Below are 19,419 nucleotides of genomic sequence, written 5' to 3' on the forward strand. Positions count from 1 at the left end.
TACATGAGGGGGCGTGCGTATGGGTGTTTTTTCAATAGGATATGACTCTTTCTTGAACTCACCTGTTAGCAGCCTTCCCCTCCCCACCCCCCCACCCCCCCCAGCAAATATCTGCTTGCTTAATTTCCCTTCAGATGTTTATTACATCGTGGAGATAATCATGCAGCAAAATACCTCCCAGTGCCACCAGCAACACCAGATTGTCTTGTAGCAACATATAAATTTCTCTGGCTTTTTTTTTTTTTTCCCCTGCATACAAAGAGATGTAAGATATTAAAGCCATCTTTCTCCCTGGAGCTAGTGGTGTAGCAGGGCAGGGAAGGCGGAGAGTGGCGCTTAGAGAAATGGGCTTCAGGCTGCAACAGCAAGAACCCGGGGCCAAAAAAATAACAAACTATCGTGCCGGGAACTCCTCTCTTCTTATCTCTCGCTGAGGAGGAAGGAATTTCTGTCCCCATTCCTCACGCGATATTAAAGCCACATTATACGGGTTATTACAGCATTAGTCATTTTTAATTAATCTAACATTTAAATTAACACACTTTTTATTTTGTCAGCAATGGACTGCTACTCCCTCACTAGATTTTTCGCCTTGATACCCAGCCAAGAGGAGGATGGCAAGTTATGCTCCACCCATCTCCTCTCCTTTATAAAAGGAGCAGCCCTGAGTGCCAGTTTAGTCTCTCTTGCAGCTTGCAGACTAAAATAAAGACCCATCAGCTCGCTCGCCTCCCCTTCAATTTTACCTTTTCTGCTTTTTTTTTTTTCCTTTCTTGTTGCAACAGAGCTCAGGAGGCAGCAGTGGCTCCACTCTGAGGCTTGTCAAGGCTCAGCGCATGCACACACACACACACACGCAACCCAGAGCGAAAACATTTGCTCTCACCTGCCTCCAAACCCAAAGCAAACCTCACGGCCAAGCAAACCACCAACACTTCGAACGAGAAGGCACCCAAACCAGAATCTAATGTAAGGGGAAGAAATTCAATGTGCAGTAGCAAATTTTCGCTAAAAAGCAAGTGGGCGTAAGGAAGAAAAGGAGCATTTTAAGAAAATGACACCTTAAGGAAGAAGATTTTACTTTTGGATTTTGTACCAAACTTTGAAAAAGTTTTTTTTTTTTAAATTATTATTTTGTGCATCTTTTTCTAAGAACATTGAGCTGTTGTTACCTGTATGTAAAATCTTCTACATACATATATTTTTAAAAAGGAAGAAAATCAAGAGGATAAACAGCATGTGGACCACCTAGCAAAAGGCAGTACTGAAGCATCCTTTGCGGCGAGGGGGACGCAGACTCTGGATGCATGTAATTTCAAGAGACTGCATTTTTTTTCCACTGGGCTTATGAGCTAGCACAGAGGCAGGCGAGTCACAGAGAATCACTTCTGTCTCCCCTCACCACCACCACCACCACCTCCTCTTCCAAGGGCTCCTGCAACTCTCCCACCAGCAGCCCGGCTGGGAGGGGAAATGGGAATGCGTGGCGCCCTCGATGCCTGAGGCCGGGCGGCCGCGGGGTTGTCTGCGGGAAGCGCTTCCCTCCCGGGGCTCGCCGTCCATGTGCCTGCAGCCGGCGGGGCCTGAAGTCGGGATGAATTTCGGCGTGGTCTTCGCATTCATCCTCTCCCTGCCCCTGGCCCGCCTGGAGGTGAGTTTCCGTCACCGGCAGCGGGCGGTGCTGCCGCGCTGCGAGCCCCGGAGGCGGGGGGAGGCCGCCGGCGGCGGCGTCTCTCGACCCGCAGGTACGGCGGGGTGAAGCCCGAGGGTGGCCGGGGGGGAGCGGAGCTGCACAGCGGGGGCGAGGAGCTCGGGGAGGGTGGGGGGCGGCGGCTTTCCTGCCTCTGTCTGAGGGAAGGGCTCCGCAGGGGCGGGGGCGCGCTAATGTCGGGCAGAGCCGGCCGCCCCCGGCCCTGAGGGGGAGCGACCGTTGGGCCGGTTTCCCGCCTGGCGTCCGGGGCTGCCACCTCTCAGGAGGGGTCGCCTCCTCTCAGGACGGGCCCCGCCGGGGAGGCTTCGCGTGGGAAATATCCTCCCCCGTGTACCTCCCAGGCTGGAGTCAGCGCCAGGCTAGTGGGGAAGGGGAGACCGGGCTGAAGCAGTCCCTGGTGAATGGGGGAGCAGGGGTGCTGCTGGGGAGCCCCGGGGAGCCCACAGCCTCCTGCCCCCCTGGCAGCTTCGCCCCAGCGGCTGTCACCTCAGGGCGCGGCGCCAGCCGGGGGTTCTGCCAAGCCTCTCACCCCCTCTGGTTATTTTGGCATCATGGCAGTGTGCGTGAGGCAGGGATCAAGGCACAGTTGCCATCTCCAGAATAACGCACAGCGTGAAACTCAACATGATGTTGCCCAGGGGCCAATGGAGAAAGGGCAGGGGGGCATTGAGAGGGGCGAGGAAGAGGACAGTGTGGCTAGAAACACCGACACCGGGGCAGCGTGGTTATTCAGTAAAGGTGTGTGCTAGCTGGGGCCATGGGAAGAGGCAGGAGATGAGTGTCTCTGCTGCACTTGCATGGTCACACAAGCATCTTGTCCTGCAGCCCTCCTGTTCACTCTGCTCGGGAGGAAGACAGGCACAGGGTGGGGCTCAGGAGGTGGATTTGGCTCTTTGGTTTCCCTATGTGGAAATCAAAATCTCACCCCGAGCCATGGTCGAGGAAGAGGAGGCCCAGGACCCCAAATCCTTTGACCTCTGCTGCCACGTTTCATCATCTGATCGCATGCAGATTGAGGCGATCAGAAATCACCATATTTGTGCGTGGTGCTTGGTTCCAACTTCAGCTCTACCCAAGGTCGCAAAACCATGGGTTGGATCTGCAGCTTGGGGGTTGTCAGAGGCAGGAAATATCCTTCCACCAAAACTTTCTTCCCTTTGCATCATTTCTTTCTCTTCCTTCCTCATTTTTGGGCAGCCCCTCCTGTAGGCGGCAGGGAAGGGGTTGGGTGCAAAGCATCGCATCACCTCCTTATGGGCCCATTTTGCCCTTGCCCAAGCCGCAAAGGGAAGCAGTTAGAACTGTGGGCTGCCCAGTGGTTATGTTTGTTTTGGGCAGAGGATGGTTATTTCCTCTGTGGGTGGCTCAGATCTCTTTCTCCCATGCGATGTGAAACATCAGCTCTGGTTGGCACTGGGGAAGGGTGAAGATGGAAGTGTCTGATCCTGGGGGGCTGTTATTCTGTGCTGTAATCACATTAAAAGACTGCACAGCTCTATGACAGCCTAGCAGGTTAGAGTTTGGGAATTCAGGCTCTTGAGGAATTGGGAATTCGGGAATCCTTGGGAGGAATCGTGATACTCATTATTTTATGACCAGAGAACCAAGAAGGTTTCTGCTTGGGTAGATGCTTCTGCCTGCAGCCAGTCCCCACATCTACTTTGAGGGCAGCGTGTTGCACCTCTGCACCAGGCGCGTACAACATGACTCCTGCCAGGCTGCTGAACCATAGTCATCGTCTGAACTGGGCTTGCACCCCCTCCCCAGCCCTGCTGGAGAAAGTGCACGGGGACCAGTAGCTCCCTCTGATCAGTAGAGGCCTGAGCTGGGAGATGGAGCCTCCTGAGTCCCTCTCCCTCTTCAATCACACCTATCTGGAGCTGGAGGGCCCTGGAGCCCTTCCAGCAGGAGGGAGTAGGGAGCCTCAGCGGGAAGGTATTTGCCAGTTGGGAAGCGAGGATGCTAAACCGATTTGCATTTGCCCCGCGGGCTGTAATAGTTGCCTTGCAACATTTACAGAGATGGGCTGAGCCTGGTGTGGTTGTGCTGGGGTGAAGCCCCACTGGCAGGGTTTTCTGGAATTCCCGAGGAATGGGGTGCGGCTGGCCGCTGCTTATAACCTCGGCCCAGCTCCCCATCACGTCTTCCTGGTGCAAGGCTCCGGGGCTCTTCCCGAGTCTGCCTAGCATGAGGCTGTGACAAGGACAAAGCAGTGGAAGCTGGGATGGATGACATGTCTGGGGTGAGCTCGTGGAAGGAGCCAGGCGAGTTGTCCCTGCCTCCCTCTCACCATCAGCTGATGCGCAGCAGCAGGAGAGAATGACAGTGGTTCCTGCGCTGTTTCCAGTGCTGCTGGTACACAACAGACCCCGGGGGTGGAAATGCCTCCAGCTCTCGCAGGGGAGATATAGGGGGAGCATGGAGGAGCAGGGTGAGGCAGTGGAGACCCCCTTGAAATGGGAGAAGGGTGGGTAGGTCTGGCTGTATTTTAGGAACGTGGGCTAGATCACACGTTAAGCTTGATTCTTTTAAGGGAGCAAAATGTAAACCACTGTCCCACGTGAAAGGGGCTTGTGTGAAGAGGGTTGTGTCTGCTGCGGGGAGAGGTACACGTGATCCTCCGGCAGGCAGATGTTGGGGTCCCCCTGTAGCCGGGAGTGGTGCTGGAAGGGTGGAAGCCCTGTGCTAGGGGAGCAAGAGCTTCTGGGGTTCAGTGGGCTGGTGGCAGGTGCTGCCGCTTTTGCTCTCTGCCAGGGAATGCAGTGGAGTTTCCCCTCAGGCTCCTCACATCAGTTTCAGAGGGAATTAAAAAATGCTGTTTCTTCGGGGTTTTTTGTCTGACTGATCATTCAAGACCCTGCTGCCAAGATCCCTTGCCATGGTCAGTGTGGAGGTGCTCAGGCAAGTCGTTCTCTCCTGGGCAGAGGAGCGGATAGCTGGGTGCTTCCCTGCCCTGGGCTGGTGGTGCTGCTACCCTTCTGTCCTTCTATGTGCAGTCACATGTGGGCGTGTAGACACATCACCCAGAAAAAGAGGGTTGGAGGAGTCCTCACCTTGGGAGTGTCCTTGGCTGGTTTCTTTGAGCCCTGAGGGTCTGCCTTCCCTGCCAGTTGCACAATCCTTGCTCCCTCCTCCTCTGTATCTGCTGTGCTACCAGGAGAGACACACCTTCAGGCAAGACTCTGAAACCCTTGCCTGTGAATAGCCAGAGGGAGGACTGGAGCACAGCCCTGCATATTCCCTGCACCACCTCAGCAGCGGCTGATCCCGAGGGGACCTTTCAGCATCCCTGGTGCTCAAAAACATATGTTGGCAGAAAGCTCCAGAGGCAGGGGGTCACGGGGTTAGGGAGGAGGCTGATTTTGGGAGACTGTGTGTGTGTGGAGCGGGACGAGGGAATGTCCTGTTTGCAGGGCATTGCTGCACGTGCATCGGTTTGTAGCAGCCAAACAGCGCTGCTGACATCTGGGAGGAGGGAGGCAAAGCTGACGTGCCAAGAGGCCCCAGCATCACAGCCGCAGCGCAGAGCGGCTGCCAGGCAGGCAGGGTCCCTGCCCAGGTGCTCTGCTGCCTTGTGTCAGCTGTGCTGTGGCTCTTGCCCCTCAAGCACCAGCAGCCTGCAGAAGGGGAGGGGACATCCCTGCCAGGGGACTGGCAGAGTGGGGAGTGCCCCTGTGGTTCAGGGGAGAGCCAGGCACTGGGGGCAGAGGGAGGGACGGAAGAACAAATTTACTTTCTTCTAGGAATTCAGGGCCTCGCAGGAATACGAGGCCAGGCCTTGGGGCACTTGACAGCCAGCCAGGAGTCCATTGAGACAAAAGTCTTCTTTGATCTACCGCGCAGTTAAAAAAGGAGATTGTTAACCTGTGTTAGACAAATAACTCCAGAGGAGCTGCTAAGCAGGAAAAGCACCAGCTGCTTGGGCTGATCTGTTGGGGATCCCACCTCCTGCATTGCTCCTCCACCTTCTGACCCCATGGGATCAGGTGGAGGTGGCTGGTGGACTTCTGCTTCCCTGTGTCCCATTCCCACCAAGTGCCCCGAGCCCAGGTGTGAGTGCTGCCCCAATCTCAGAGCTTTCCAGTCATAGGGCTGAGATGGGGGGCCAGAGACATGGCTCTTCACAGTCACAGAGCCCAAAGGGAGCAAGGACAAGCTGTGCAGCTCAGGTCTGCGTAGCTGCTCTTAGGTCAGCCTTGGTCACGGTTCTGCCACACAAGAGCAAAGTAAGGAGCTTCACAGGCTTGCGATTGTCACTGGCAGAGCTGCCTCACAAACCCTGGGGAGGAAGACAGGATTATGAGCCATGTGGGCTGGTGATACGCCGTAGCCATGCTGATAGTATATGCAACAAGAAAAAATTGGCACCTAAAACTGCTGCTGTGAGCAGGGAGTGGAGCTTATTCCTACTGGCAGTCCCCAGCAATCTGGCTCCCAAGGGCCTGCATTTGCAATCCCAGATTCATATCTGTTCCCCCTGCTCAGTTAGCAAGGTGACACCTCCCAGCTTGCCTCCAAAGTCACCGAGACTTGTAACACCTGCCCACACTCTCCCTCAGCGAGTGCCAGAGTTTAAAATAAAGTTCCATTTCCTACATGTATTAGGTGTCAGGAAGGACCGGGGGCATCCGTGCACAGCAGCATTCATACACAAATGCTTTTGACTGACAGGTGCAAACATTAAAAAGCCTGTAATTTCACTGGCCAGTGCTGAGCTCTGGCTGCAAGTACTGGGAATTGCAAATAATCTCTTCTCCAGTAAATGCTGTGTGTGGCACAAGGCAGGGAAGCGCTGCAGAGCCTCTCCAGCACTGGAGTTGTCTGTTGGTGCCACTCTTCCTCATGCAGCAGGAGTTGTCAGAAGGCATCTTCATTTCGCAGCTATTCAGTGATCCCTGAATTATACAAGTCTCTCTTGCTGTGCATTCAATCACTGACGCTGCTTCCCGCTTCCTCAGAGACTGAAGAAGTAATGCCTGGGGATGTAAAATCTGCTTTTTGCTGCAGGCGGACAGCCAGATCTGTGGTGAAATTTGGCAGTGACAGGGATGGAGCTGGGCAGAGAGGCTTGATCTGACTCGAGCTCTCTGGTGGATCTGGCTGCAGAGGTTTAAGACACTAGCGTTGTCTGCTCTGCAGCTATCCCAGGAGATTTCTGCCCCATGACTTGGGCCGCAGCAGCCTTCAAGCCACCGCGTCCTAGTTTAAGTTATAACATTAGAGGGTGGGCTAGCAGGGCTGAGGAGGGAATATTCCTATTGCCCTGTTAGTAGAGGCAAAGGGCAGGTGGCCAAGGGACTGGCACATGTGGGAGGGTGCCAGGCTCAAGCAGACACGCAAAAGTGGCTGTAGGTTTGGGCTAAAGCCCTCATGGTTTAAAAGCCAACATTTAACCACCTGCCTGGTGGTTTTCCTTGACTCCAAGCAGAAGGGAAATGTTCTGCACTGAACTCAGGCAGGGAGGGAATAGCTGTACTCTAGTAGGACCACACACATGCCACCAACTGCCCATAGAAACCCACATGAAAATGCCTGCATTTCACAAGCACACGAGCCAAGTTCTCCTCTCAGTTACAGGGCATGTGTAGGGCTGTGGCTCAGACGGCATCCCGCGTCCGGCTGAAAGAGCAGCTTTTCCACATGAGTAGACCCGAATGAAGAGAGCTAGGAGCTAAGCAAACACTTTGGCCAGTACTTCCCTCCGTCTCTTTCTAGTCTTTCGGAAGTATGTTTTAATCAGTGCTTGCTTTCCCACACCGCTCCTTTGTAGTCTTGTTTAGTGCTGTCACTGGGGCCCATTCAAGCCTGGTGCTAGAGTAAAATTCCCAAGAGATTGATAGCGTTGCACCTGCCCGCACAAACCCTGAATTTGGCCCATCATCCGATGTCTGTAAACCTGCTTACTTAAGGTTTTTTGGCACTGGCATGCAATGACATCCAAACTCCTGTGTGTTTCTTCATCCAAATCAGCTCCTCAGCCCACCGCCCCGAACAGCCTTTCATGTCCTCCCTGCAGCGTTTGTGGTTTCACCATGGGCTCATGCCAGAGCAGCCTCAGCTGCGAAGGTCAATCTTCCTCTCCAACCCCCACCTTTTTTTTTTATTTAAAGAGTATGCAAATGATGTATATTATTGGGCCGCTGTGGTTTGAAAACACACGCGCACGCACACGCACAAACGCACGATATCTGACAAAAGCCTGTGAGGGAGTTTCATAACAGAGGGAAATATTGGGAAGGTTTTATCTGATAGCGTAAGGGAAGTCTGTTAAAACGCCTTTACTGCAGGCGGCAGGAATGAGAGGCCACCTGGAGAAGTCATACAGCACCGGAGAAGGAAGCCTTGCTGGCTGCTTGCATAGTGTTTGGGGCTCTGCTGCGCAGCCCAGGCATTTTTTGGCTTTTTTAGTCTCCCAACCAGTTTGTGAGAGGCAGCGAGAGCGGCACTCTCGCTTTTGCTAAGGTTTCAGGCTCATGCCTTCATGAGAGCATGTCTTTGCATTTCACTGGTTCTGTCGTGCCTCCTCTGTGCTCCTTCGACTCCCCCCACTCCTGCTCCATGACACAGTATTTGCAGATCACCTCTCTAACGCCTGTTTCTTCCCTTCTTTTCTTTTTGTCATCTGGCAGGGGGATCCCATACCCGAAGACATTTATGAGATTTTGGGTGGCAGCTCAGTGCGCTCTATCAGCGACCTCCAGCGTGCCCTGCAGATAGACTCCGTAGGTAAATCTCCTCTTCACCAAACATTCCTCTATTTTCTGTTAACTGTTTGGGGCGGAGGAAGGGGATATTCTCTTTCCCAGCAGGCACACTATCAACAGACCTCACTATAAATATAGGAACCATTCAGGTGCCAAGACCTGCCTATTTACACACCTAGCCCCCCTGAAACCTGTGGGAGTTAGGCAACTAGATGCCCTTTTAGATCACCTCCTAACTGCCTGATCTATCGAGGGACACTGGGTTCCAAAAATGATAGGAGATGGGCAAGGTGAGTGCAAGGAACTGAGGTCAGCACTTTTCACCCCGGGAGATGCACAGTCAGCAGGGCTTGAATTGGCCAAGGATCAGTTTAGGAGGTGGAGAAATGGGAGGTGGAAATAGGGTGATAGAGGAGGAAAGGGCTGCGTGGGTTCTCAGGTTTAGCATCCACAAAAGGCCATGGACACCCAGAAACTCTTAGGATGAGAGTGGCAGAACACGTGTCCGTGGGTGAGATATGGGACAGGGGCTAAGTCAGGGTAGTGTCGCTTCACCTCCTGCCTGTAGATAAGAGCTCCGTGGGCTGCAGTGCCTCGGGGTCACTTGGCCGGGGCTGAGCGCAGCAAGCGGCAGGAGTGGCGAAGCATGGAGGGGCCGGCACGTGTGGGAATTGGAGCACGTGCCACGGCGGCTGGGCTGGCCCAGGAATTTATTTATAAACGGTCTCTTCAGAGCAAATTCCTTTCTATTCTAATGCTGCTCCCGCCCGTCATCCCCTGGCCCCCCCAGCTCGCCTTCTCTCTCGTGTTTTGTCTGTTTGGAGCTTTGTAATCCTTGCCGAGACACTATCTACGGGGGAACAGAATTTCCTGCTTTTGTTTCCTATGCCAGTCCAACCACTGGCGCAGTCTCAAAAGCATTCCCGCTGCCTTTCAAAAGGGCCCTGGAGGGGCAGGGGGGGGAGAGCGAGGGGGAGGGCACCAGCTGCGTTCAGCTATTGTTTGCCTTAGAAAGAGGCTCCCCACCACTGCCATGGCCGCTCCCTGCCCTCACCAGTTCCCTCGTCCTCATCCACGAGCCACACAATGGGGCAACTTCCAAAATTAGCTGTGCTGGGTTGTCCCAGGCTGGTCCCTCCACCCCAACCCTCTTCAGTGCTGACCCAGGATGTAGAAGGACAACCTGGGGGAGGGAGGGACCCAGTTTTCGATAGGAGGTTTGATTTGAGTCAACAGTTGTTGCTATTTTTTCCCCTCTCTCTCCTCTCATCAACTCAACCTCTGCACAAAAGGCAGCCCCCACCCTCGTTTGGTAAAATGCCAGGTGGTGCAGGATGGAGTGGTGGGGAAGGAGTGGTTGAGAAGATGTGTGCGGTCTGTCATGTCACGGTGCCTAAGGAACAGATACATCTCTATCGCAGTTACTAACTACCCTCGTGGTTAAGAAATAAAATGGGCTTCTCTTGTTGGCTTGAAAAGCCCAGGAGTATAGGAGAAGGCTGCAGAGCTTTGAGTCACTGGTTTTACTTCAGGTCCCAGATGGGAAAGGTTGGTCAGGGAAACAGAAAATGTGCTGTGGAGCTGTCTCTTTGTTGCACCCTGTGGCTCTCATCTGCTCACAGGTCATGACCAAGGGGCATCACCATTTGCTTGCCCTGTGTAGAATTAGTGTATTAGCAAATAACTGTATTAGCAAAATAATCCTTAAGCAGCTGGAGCTATTCCCTGTGCTGTCCGTGCACCCTGTATGTGTCACAGTTGCTGCCCTCCTCTGACTGCACAGGGAGCCAAGATTAGGCAGCTCCAGGAGGCAGATGAGCTGAGATACTGCTCTCCTGACCTTAGACATTACTATAGACCCAACAACAGAGGTGTGTAGAGCGGCAGTCATCTCCTTTAACTGTGGCTGCCCACAAAGCAGGCATGACTGTCTAAGGCAGTCATCCATAACACCCTCTGTAGCCCTGGAGAACTACGTTCCCTTCTAGAGCATGATCCGCCAGATCTCATTTTGGGTGTTTGCCTCAGGGTGAGATGAATGGTGTCCTAGAATTGATCACACCTCTCCAGATGCTTTAAAGGGTGTCTGTCTGTCCACCTCACACGTAGATGTTGACTGCACAGGCACATGATTCCTACCTTGTGAATACAGCTTCTGTGCACCCATTCCAAATCCTTCAGCAATTGCTTCAGAGCTGAGCAGAGAGCAACGTCCCTGCTCCTCCTTATAAGAGGGCTGCACTAGGGCAGGGCTGAGGAAGAGGGATGGGACATCATAGATATGGGAAGTCTGCTCCACCAGACATCTGATAAACAGAGATCTTCCACTGGCCCCAGATTCCCTTTAAGAAAATTGCTCCCTTGATGCTGACGTCCATTCAGCTTCCTTCAGCTGCTAAAGCAGGTCGGAGAAGGAAAGAGCTGTGGCTGGGTGGGAACTATCTCTGAGCGTGGCCATTGTCCAGAGCTCAGGAGGGGCTGCATGTTGGAGTGCTCCATGGGGATTATGGGCATTTCTCTATTCAGTGCTTCCTATGGGAAAAAGCAGTGGGGTGGGAGGGAACTGCTCAGGGCTGGCCTGAATGCTGTCTGCCTTCCTCTCCCATCGCTGACTGAACTACCTCCAGATCCTGCAGCTTACCTTAGAGTAGTATAGGGGAAAAGTAATTTTAATTTTATTTTTCTGTTCTTCTGTCATAAAACTGGCTCTAACCTAGAGTGCCTACAGTGGGTTGGGAGAGGTAAAGCAAGCACCCCATCTCCCACCCATCATCCCCTTCAGATGTCCCCTCACACCCCAACTCTCCCAGTCCCAAGCCATCCCAGCAAGGCACCTCAGTGTTATATACCAAAATTGCTGCTGGTCCCATCCGGTCTTCAATCTTCCTTGCTGTATCCTGGTCTCAGCCAGCTGATCTGAATCCCTCTGTTACTCCTCTCCTGACACCAGAAAGCCCTGCTGTAGGCCTTGTCATTCGTAAGCTGGAGTTTTCCTCTCCCAGACCTGGCTGAGACCACTGCTTCACGATAGGCTTGTTGCTCTGAGCTGCCTAGTCTGAGCAAAGAGCAAACCTAGAGTTTCCGTGCCCCAGCACAGCTGTGACCTTGCTGGTGGATTTACACCTAGCATGACGTACTGGGGTCGTGGCTTATCCCACATCTCTGCACTTTGGCTGGTGAGCAGAGCACAAGTGCCTGCTGTCTTCTCCTGCCTCTACCCAGTGCTATTAGGTCATGTCTTTCCCTTTGCAGAGGAGGATAGCTTGAACCTGGACCTGAATGCAACTCAGACTGGTCAAAACCCCGTGGCCCTGTCTCGAAAGCGACGAAGCCTAGGTGAGTCGGGGGTGTTGCACCTTGTGATTGTTGGGGCACTCACCTGAGCAGTTGTGACTCAGTGCAGATGCATGTCTGAGATACATGTGTGGGGGTAGAGGTTATAGTGCGCATGGATGTGTAGACAGATGGGAAGGAGGGTCTGGGCCTCCCGTAGGAGCTGCGTGTTACACCCCAGGAGGGCAGGAGAGGGAGCCTGGAGCTCTGCAAGCTGCTCTGCTTTAAATCTTGCTGGTGCTGATTTGCTCTAAAGAAGTGTCATCTCCTGCCTAGGACTGCCACTGCAGTGAGAACCATCATTTTACTGGGGCCTCCTCCACAGGGCGCAGCTCTGTCCAGGGAGGGAGCTGAAGGGGTGGGAGAGGGAGAAAGAACATGTGTGTGTGTGAGAGCCGTGTGGGGTCTTTCTCTTCCACTAGAAGTGGCTGCAGCAGGTTGGTAACAGCTGCAAAGCCCGTTTCATCCCCCCTTCTTCTCTTGGCCCTCCATAGATGCTCTGGCGGCAGCAGAGCCAGCTGTCCTCGCGGAGTGCAAAACACGGGCGGTGGTCTTTGAAATCTCCCGTAACATGGTAGACAGCACCAACGCCAACTTTGTGGTGTGGCCACCCTGTGTGGAGGTGCAGCGTTGCTCCGGGTGTTGCAACAACCGCAACGTGCAGTGTCGCCCCATGCAGATCCGCGTCCGGCATGTCCAGGTAAGGGAGATGCCTCCTGCTGCTCCCTCCTCCCACATCCCACCTCCATCCCTACCCCCCCAAAACCAAAACCAAAACCACAGCGGGTCTCAGGTGCAAGGCTCACACAGCTGTCTGTTCCCTCACACCCCCTCGGCAGTCATGTCTTCTGCATTAGCCACACAGCGCTGCAGCCTCTGGCACAGGGTGACGTCCGTGGCAGGGCTGGTGCTGTCCAGCAGCTGGGGACTGTCATCATAGCAGAGCTACAGGGCATTGCCCCCAGCTGCAGCTCCACGCCATGGCTGTTTCTGTGGTTTGAGGCAGCCTTGTCTGCTGTGTTAGAGCAGAAGAAACAGGACGCTTTCATTGCAGGAACTGGTTTTGATGCAAAAAGAGGAGGCCTTCCAGTGTCAGTCGCCATGCCCCCACTGCTGCTGCAGCTTCTTCCCCAGGCTCACACTGGAGCAAATTCCAGATTCTCCTTTTTCTTAGCTCCACGGTTACCTCCTGACCCGCTCCAGTAGCAAGCAGACACCTGACAGCTAATCTCTTGCTCTGATCCTGCCTTCCTCACAGCTACCACTGATCTCCTCACAGCTTCCTCACAGACAGCTTGTTTAAAAATAATACTCATCCCATACTAATCCTCTGCCTGAGCCATAAGAGAGTCCCCCAGGCAGGCGGCAGAGGTTGGCTGGCAGAGCTTGTATTCACATGGCCCTTTTCATCAGGAAATTCCTTTCTCAGAAAAGCCAGGCTGAATGAGGGAAAAATGGGGGGGGAGCAGGAGTTGTTTTTGTGGAAAAAACAAGTGAGAGGTCAAAAGCCAGCCTGAAAAAGTGACCTGGAAATGGTTTCTTTGAGGACAGAGGTCTCTCTATTGTTTGGCTGGAAGTGTTTGTCTAGCGAGCAGCGTGTGGTCTGAAGCATGTGGAGTGGGCTTTCAAGGAAAGATAAACAGCTTGGCTGCTTCGCCACTGGCTGAGGGATGCTGCTGGGGGCAGTGGGTTTAGAAGAATTCAATCCCAGACGTGCGGCAGAGCAAGTATTTATAGCTCGCGGAGCACTTCAGGGACCGCAGGCTTGTTAGATATGCCGAGAGGGGTCAGGCCTGGCTGCTCCTGTAGTGGGAGGACCCCCTAGAAAGCTCGTGCCCTCTGATGGGATGTGGAACAGTGAGTCTTCCCTCTGAGTCAGCACGTGGAGAGTCCGAGGGAATTTCCAGAGTACTGCCTTTCCCGTGAAACACAGAGCCGAGGGCTTCAGCCCTGCGAGTTATTTGAAGAGCTTGAGACAGATTCAGACAGGCCTCAGCAGAGCTGGTGAAGCTGCGTTTGCTTGCATAGGGTCTGAGTTTTTCTCCTTTTGCCCTTCCTGTAGGATCCTGCGAGAATTAATTCTGGTGGCCCCCAGGCCTGTGCCATCACAGCTGTCAGAAACAGGCTAGAGTGTTCTGCACGTCCCATGTTTCTGTCTGTGATCAACCAGTCATCCTGCTTAAGCAGCGGCAATAGTTTGGAACAGAGGAAACAACCAGTCACATCCAAACTTGCCTGTTCTAGGTCTGCTCTGCTGGTGCATGCAGAATTAGCTCCCATACACACCACCCCTGAATTTGAACTGTGCTCTATAAACTGCCTTCTGACCCTTTAGGAAGAAAGCCAGTACTGAAGCATACTGACACTGATTATTTTTACAGAGTGGGAGCTACAGCTGTATTCATCTTTTGCTTGCCTCCCCCTTCCAAATAGGTGAACAAGATTGAATTTGTCCAGAGGAAGCCAAAATTCAAAAAAGTCGTTGTGCCTTTGGAGGACCATGTGCAGTGTCGGTGTGAAGCAGTGTCCCGTCAGCCCCCCAGGAACAGCCGGCCAGGGCCACGTGAACAGAGACGTAAGGGTCTTGGCATTAGTAAAGTGGAGGGAGGCGTGAGAAGAGGGACAGACTGGGGAGAGAGGAAAGAGCCCTCCGCTGGTTTCAATCTGCTTAGCTCCAGTGAATCCCATGGGCCTTCACTGGTTTATACCAGCTGATGGACCTTTCTCAGGATGTCTGCCTGCCAGCAAGGGGCTGGAACTGAGGGAAATGAAGGAGGGGGAGGTGAGACGTGAGGGGAAGGGCATCGTGGGAAAAGGGAGAGAACAGACCCTGGAGAACGGAGGATGAGGGACAGAGGAACAGAAGAAGGGAGGCCTTGTGGCCCTCCTGTTGCAGAGCTCTTTGTTGATAGTGTGCGTGGAAAGATATTTCAATGTGATCTGGCTGCCCCTCACTGTACAGACACTCTCCCCTCTGTTTTTGCAGGCTTGTCACCATCGTTCACCACAGCCGCTGTCTCACAAAGGCAGCGAGTACGCCGGCCACCGGCACAGAAGAGGAAACATAAGAAGTACAAGCATGTCAACGATAAGAAAGTGCTGAAAGAAATCCTCATAGCATAGAAGTGCTGACAGGGGAGAGCGAGCACAAGGCAGGTAACAGCAATCTGCTTTTCCAGTCGGGAGAAATGCTCTCACAGGACACGAGCACCTTGGATGCTTCCCACAGCACCAGCAACTCATTCAGTGTGGGGCTACTGCAGAGCCTGGGTGGGATAAAACTGGGGTTGAAGGAGGGCAAGGGACTAGGCTGAGATCCAAGGCGTGTGTCCTGTTTATGGCTTTATGGCTGTTTGCAGAGGTGGAAGGATCATGCTGCAACCATACTTGCTCTCGGGCCCAGGCCTCTCCTTTCTCTGCCTCCCTTACAGGCAGAGTGAGCCTGACTTTTCTCTACACCTAAATCCCCTCGGGGTCCATGTAATTCATCTCTTCTGTGGAGCAACTCCTGCTCTCCTTTCTCTATTGATTCTCTGTTGAAAGCAGAGAATTAATGTTGCTCTGGGGATCCCTTTTCCTTTTATTTCATTAGTTGAGTTGGCAGAAAGACTGAAAAACAGCAACACTTTTAGTTCATCTCTCTCCTAGTGGGAAGCCTGTGTGCATAAGAAAGGTCATACCGGGGGAAAGGAGAACTGGAATCTCTGGCAAGAGATCTGGACTTTGTCAGTCCAGGGTTTGATTCTTCTCTCCCTGACTTCTGTAAACAAGAGTAATTGCTTTATCATCAGAAGAATTCCACTGGTACAAGGGAAGGAAGAATAAGCCCTGGTAACCCCTGAGAGAGGGAAAGATGCAGAAAAGAAAGAGTAGCCAGGGCATGAACCTGGGGGGTTGAATTTAGAGAGAGGTGGCACAGCCTAACAGGGAAAGCCCCTGGGCTGTGATTCAGCAGTTCCATTTCTGTCGCAGCCCCTTGAATGAGCCTGGGCTGCTCACTTCACATTCACTTCCTCACACCTCAGGAGAGGGGGACAATGGGCTTCCATCATGTGGTGTTTCAGGAGATGGGGATGAGGGGTGCCAGGCGGTGTCTTGGGATTGGTATTCCCATGCTTAGCACTACAAGGGCTCTGATTATCCCAGGATCCTCCTGGCCAGCCCAAGGTTCCCAGGGTAGAAATGATGCAAACCCATGCAAATCTCAGCTCTGGCTCAAGCTGTCCAGGAGAAAAAATAGAGAAGGTCAAAAGCCCTCCTGGGCTTCTAATCTGGCACTTCGACACAAACATTTCCAGAGGAGAAAATGTGAGAGGAGGGGAGTTGCAGGGGTGGAGGGTTACATATTCTAATGCTGTGTCTATTTTTGTTTCACTTCCAGGTTTATTTAATATATTTGCCGTATTGCCCCCATGGGGTCCTTGGAGTGATAACTTTTCCTTTTTATCCATCTGCCTCGACGTCTGATTCAGACGGCAATTGGTGCTTCCCTTTCCATCAGTGGACCTTCTCCCACCAAAGCCTCTCCCTTCTTTCATTTATTAGCATAATTTTAAAGTTTTACACACACAAAAAAAGGACAAACATGACCTATATATATATATATGAGAAAAAGAACAAAGTACAAGTAAAACCATGAACCCTGACAGCCACAACATGCAGATGAGGACAGGACAATGCCTTCCCTGCTCCAGAGGACAGGATGGAAAATGTGAAAAGGAAAGTGGGTCCAATTTCTTCCAAGAGGAGGAGAAAAACAAATGGACAGAGGGCAGAAGGGGAATATTCTCCCTTCCCTTCATGTTTCTGGTAAGGATGGGGGGCCCGGCTGAGATCAACACTTGCACTGGACCTGCATTTTGAGAACAGGCATATCTCAGATTGCGAGCAGCGACCAATGATGGAAAATGCACTAAGGACTTTTATCGCCCTACCTGGACAGATATATATTTTTAACATGCGTGTGTATGTTTTATTTTAAAAAAGAAAAACCAAAACCACTAAGATACACAACATCTCGGGGAACAGAACAAAAAAAAACCCCGAAAACAACAAAACAAAGAAGCCAAATGCATTCCCCCCCTCCCTTTCCCCTCCTGCTCCTGGTGCTGACTGGAAGGTGTTTGGATGGTGGGGAAAGAGCAGACGGTGGCAGAATCGTCTCCACGCCCCCGTCCCCTGCCAAGGGGAGCCATCTTTGCACATGCTGGTGGAGAATTCAACTTTCCAGGCTCCGACTCAAACTATTTTTTAAATTTGCTCTGTATGTGTGCGCATGTATATGTGTGTGTCTATATATACGTGTGTGTGCGTGCGTGTGTGTGTATGTGTATTTATACATACATATATAAATATATATATATGTTCTTAAATGGATTTCATTCCCCGTTGGCAGGAAGCTCAGAGGCACATGCATGCATTGGCTTCGTTGGGCTGGCAGAAAAGCACACTGTTACCGCAAGGTGCCTGCGAGGTCCGGGACAGGACAGGCAGACATCATCTGATCTCTCTCTGTCTTGTTGCCCTTTTCTCTCACTCTCCACCAACCCCCCAGCACGACTTCCTTGCAGGAGACGAAATGGCACCACAAGGAGACCAACAACAGCCAAACTTAGAAGCATGACTTAATCTCAGTGAGCTGTCCTTGCCTGCTCTGTGCTCCTGAAAGCAGAATCATGTCATTCCCCCGAGGTTTTTAACCCCTTCACGGGTGTCCTGCACACCATATCTTCACTGCTCTCTCCCTGCCAATGTCCTCGCATCTCCCATCATTTTCCTCACATTTTCCCTCTCAAATTCCTTCTGGATTTTTGCCTGTTTGTTAGATGTTCCCAGCCCACCTAGCTTCGAATTTGGTGCAAGATGTGGGCAGCTCTGTGTAGGTATAGAGAAATGAGGATGGTCTTGGCAGTTGGCAGCAGCATCTGACACAGAAATGAGCTCTTCTAAGTGAGGAGAACTCTGAGAACAACTGGATGGTCAGTTGTAGAGTCCCTCCTGGGCCGCTGCCTGTTCTGGAGGAGGGAGGAGGTCTCTGCGGGCAGGGGCTATTTCTGCACACCTAATACTCACTCACCATTAGCAGAAATGTTACATATGATGGGAATTTCCATTGTCACCTTGAAGTCCCGGTCTCGGATTGTGCCGTGCTGGGCACTACAGAGTTACACATGACGACAATGCCTGACCAGAGCCAGCACGGCAGCCCTCCCCTTCCCCTCCTGCCTCCAGCCACTTCTCTCCCTGCACGCACATGCACCCCTGTTGTGGGGCAAAGCCCTGAAGCAGCCGAGAGGAGGCAAAGCTGCAACCTGGGAGCTGTTACAAGTTGTGGAGGAACACAGCCTTCACCTCCTGAAGCCCAGAGCACTTCTCTTACCACTGCCAAGGCAGCACGTTGCTCTCTCCCTCCATCCCCAAGCCCTCAAGTCTTAAGACACTTTGTTTTCCTGTTCCAAAATCTGTTTCCTTTGTTTTGTAAAGATGGTGAGGTTTTATTTTATTTTCATTTTTTCGGCTTTTTTTTTTTTAAATGTAAGATTAATTTATACTCAGTACTGTATTTAAAGTTGTAAAAAAAAAAAAAAAAGAAAAAAAAGGAAACCACCTCTCAAACAACATTTTCTCTTTCTTTTGTGAGCTGAATGAAATGCAGAGGCCAAACCAGCTCACCGCAGGGCAGAGCTGGATTCCCAGGGCCTCCAGTTTCATTTTCAGGACACTTATTCTGAGATTGCAGAGAGAAGCAACCAAAGCTGGGGAAGTCCTGGGAGCCCACGCACAGCCCTGCCCATGGCCGGCAGTGCTGTGCTCCTCCTTCCCGCCTGTCGCCCAGCACTCAGGCTGGTTTGAAATAACTCAGGCATTGGGGATTTCATCTCGAAGAGGTCCCCTTCTCCTTAGCCACTCTGTTCGGACACCCAGCCAGGATTTCCCTGCGCTTTCATCCAATCTCCGGATTTCTCTGCTTTGAAGGGCTTGGGACAGTCGGCAGTGTTTACACTCCCCAAAGCTGTACAAACAGTTGGCCCCTTCCCTCCTTAGTCACATCGTCTAGACAACGGCGGTCCTTCCCTCAGTCGGAAAGGCCATTGCTTTTCCCTTTCCTCCCAGCAAGGGAGGTATCGCACATCCGGCACTTGCACTTGGGCGTGAGGCCGTGGGGAGTGAAGGCAGCTGCTGCCCCGTACCTCAATTTCGGGGTCCCCCCAGCACAAGCACAGCACCGCAAGTCCATGGCCCAGCTCTGAGGAGCGTAGAGCCTAGTGGGAACTTGTGCTGTGATGGTGAATCTGGGGAGCTCAGTGTCTGGGTGTGCTCCAGGCTATCCTCAAAGGACAAGTTGGGGACTCCTGGGTGTGTGCCTCCCTCCAGCATGGTCCATTTTGGGGTGAGGACACATTTTCCCTGATCCTCCAAAGGGAGCTGGAGTAGGGGTGAGCTCTATCTGTCCCCGAGGATGGAAAGCACAGCCAAAATCATGGTGACGATAATAATCACATCCCTGCTCTGATTTCCTTAGGCTAATCCGGTGAGAAGAAAGATTTTTGGCATGAGACTTCTTTGGGCTTGAAGGCCCATCAGCAGGGAATTTGGGGAGCAAGGGGTGCAAAGAGGGGTACAAGTCACAGGAAGCACGGGTACATCAGCCTGGGCCAGGGATGGCAGGAA

General features: G+C 52.6%; 1 protein-coding gene across 1 annotated transcript; it reads left to right on the top strand.

Moving 5' to 3' along the window:
• Positions 1–706: 706 nt before the first annotated feature.
• PDGFB (platelet derived growth factor subunit B) lies at positions 707–18,275 on the top strand. Its single transcript, XM_059816437.1, has 7 exons — positions 707–1,651; positions 8,341–8,437; positions 11,668–11,751; positions 12,243–12,448; positions 14,182–14,323; positions 14,735–14,904; positions 16,130–18,275. Exons 1-6 carry the CDS (start codon positions 1,496–1,498, stop codon positions 14,869–14,871), a joined length of 822 nt encoding a protein of 273 aa, XP_059672420.1. The 5' UTR covers positions 707–1,495; the 3' UTR covers positions 14,872–14,904; positions 16,130–18,275.
• Positions 18,276–19,419: the final 1,144 nt, after the last annotated feature.

This window comes from Gavia stellata, chromosome 4, assembly GCF_030936135.1.
Source record: "Gavia stellata isolate bGavSte3 chromosome 4, bGavSte3.hap2, whole genome shotgun sequence".
NCBI classification, from domain to species: domain Eukaryota; kingdom Metazoa; phylum Chordata; class Aves; order Gaviiformes; family Gaviidae; genus Gavia; species Gavia stellata.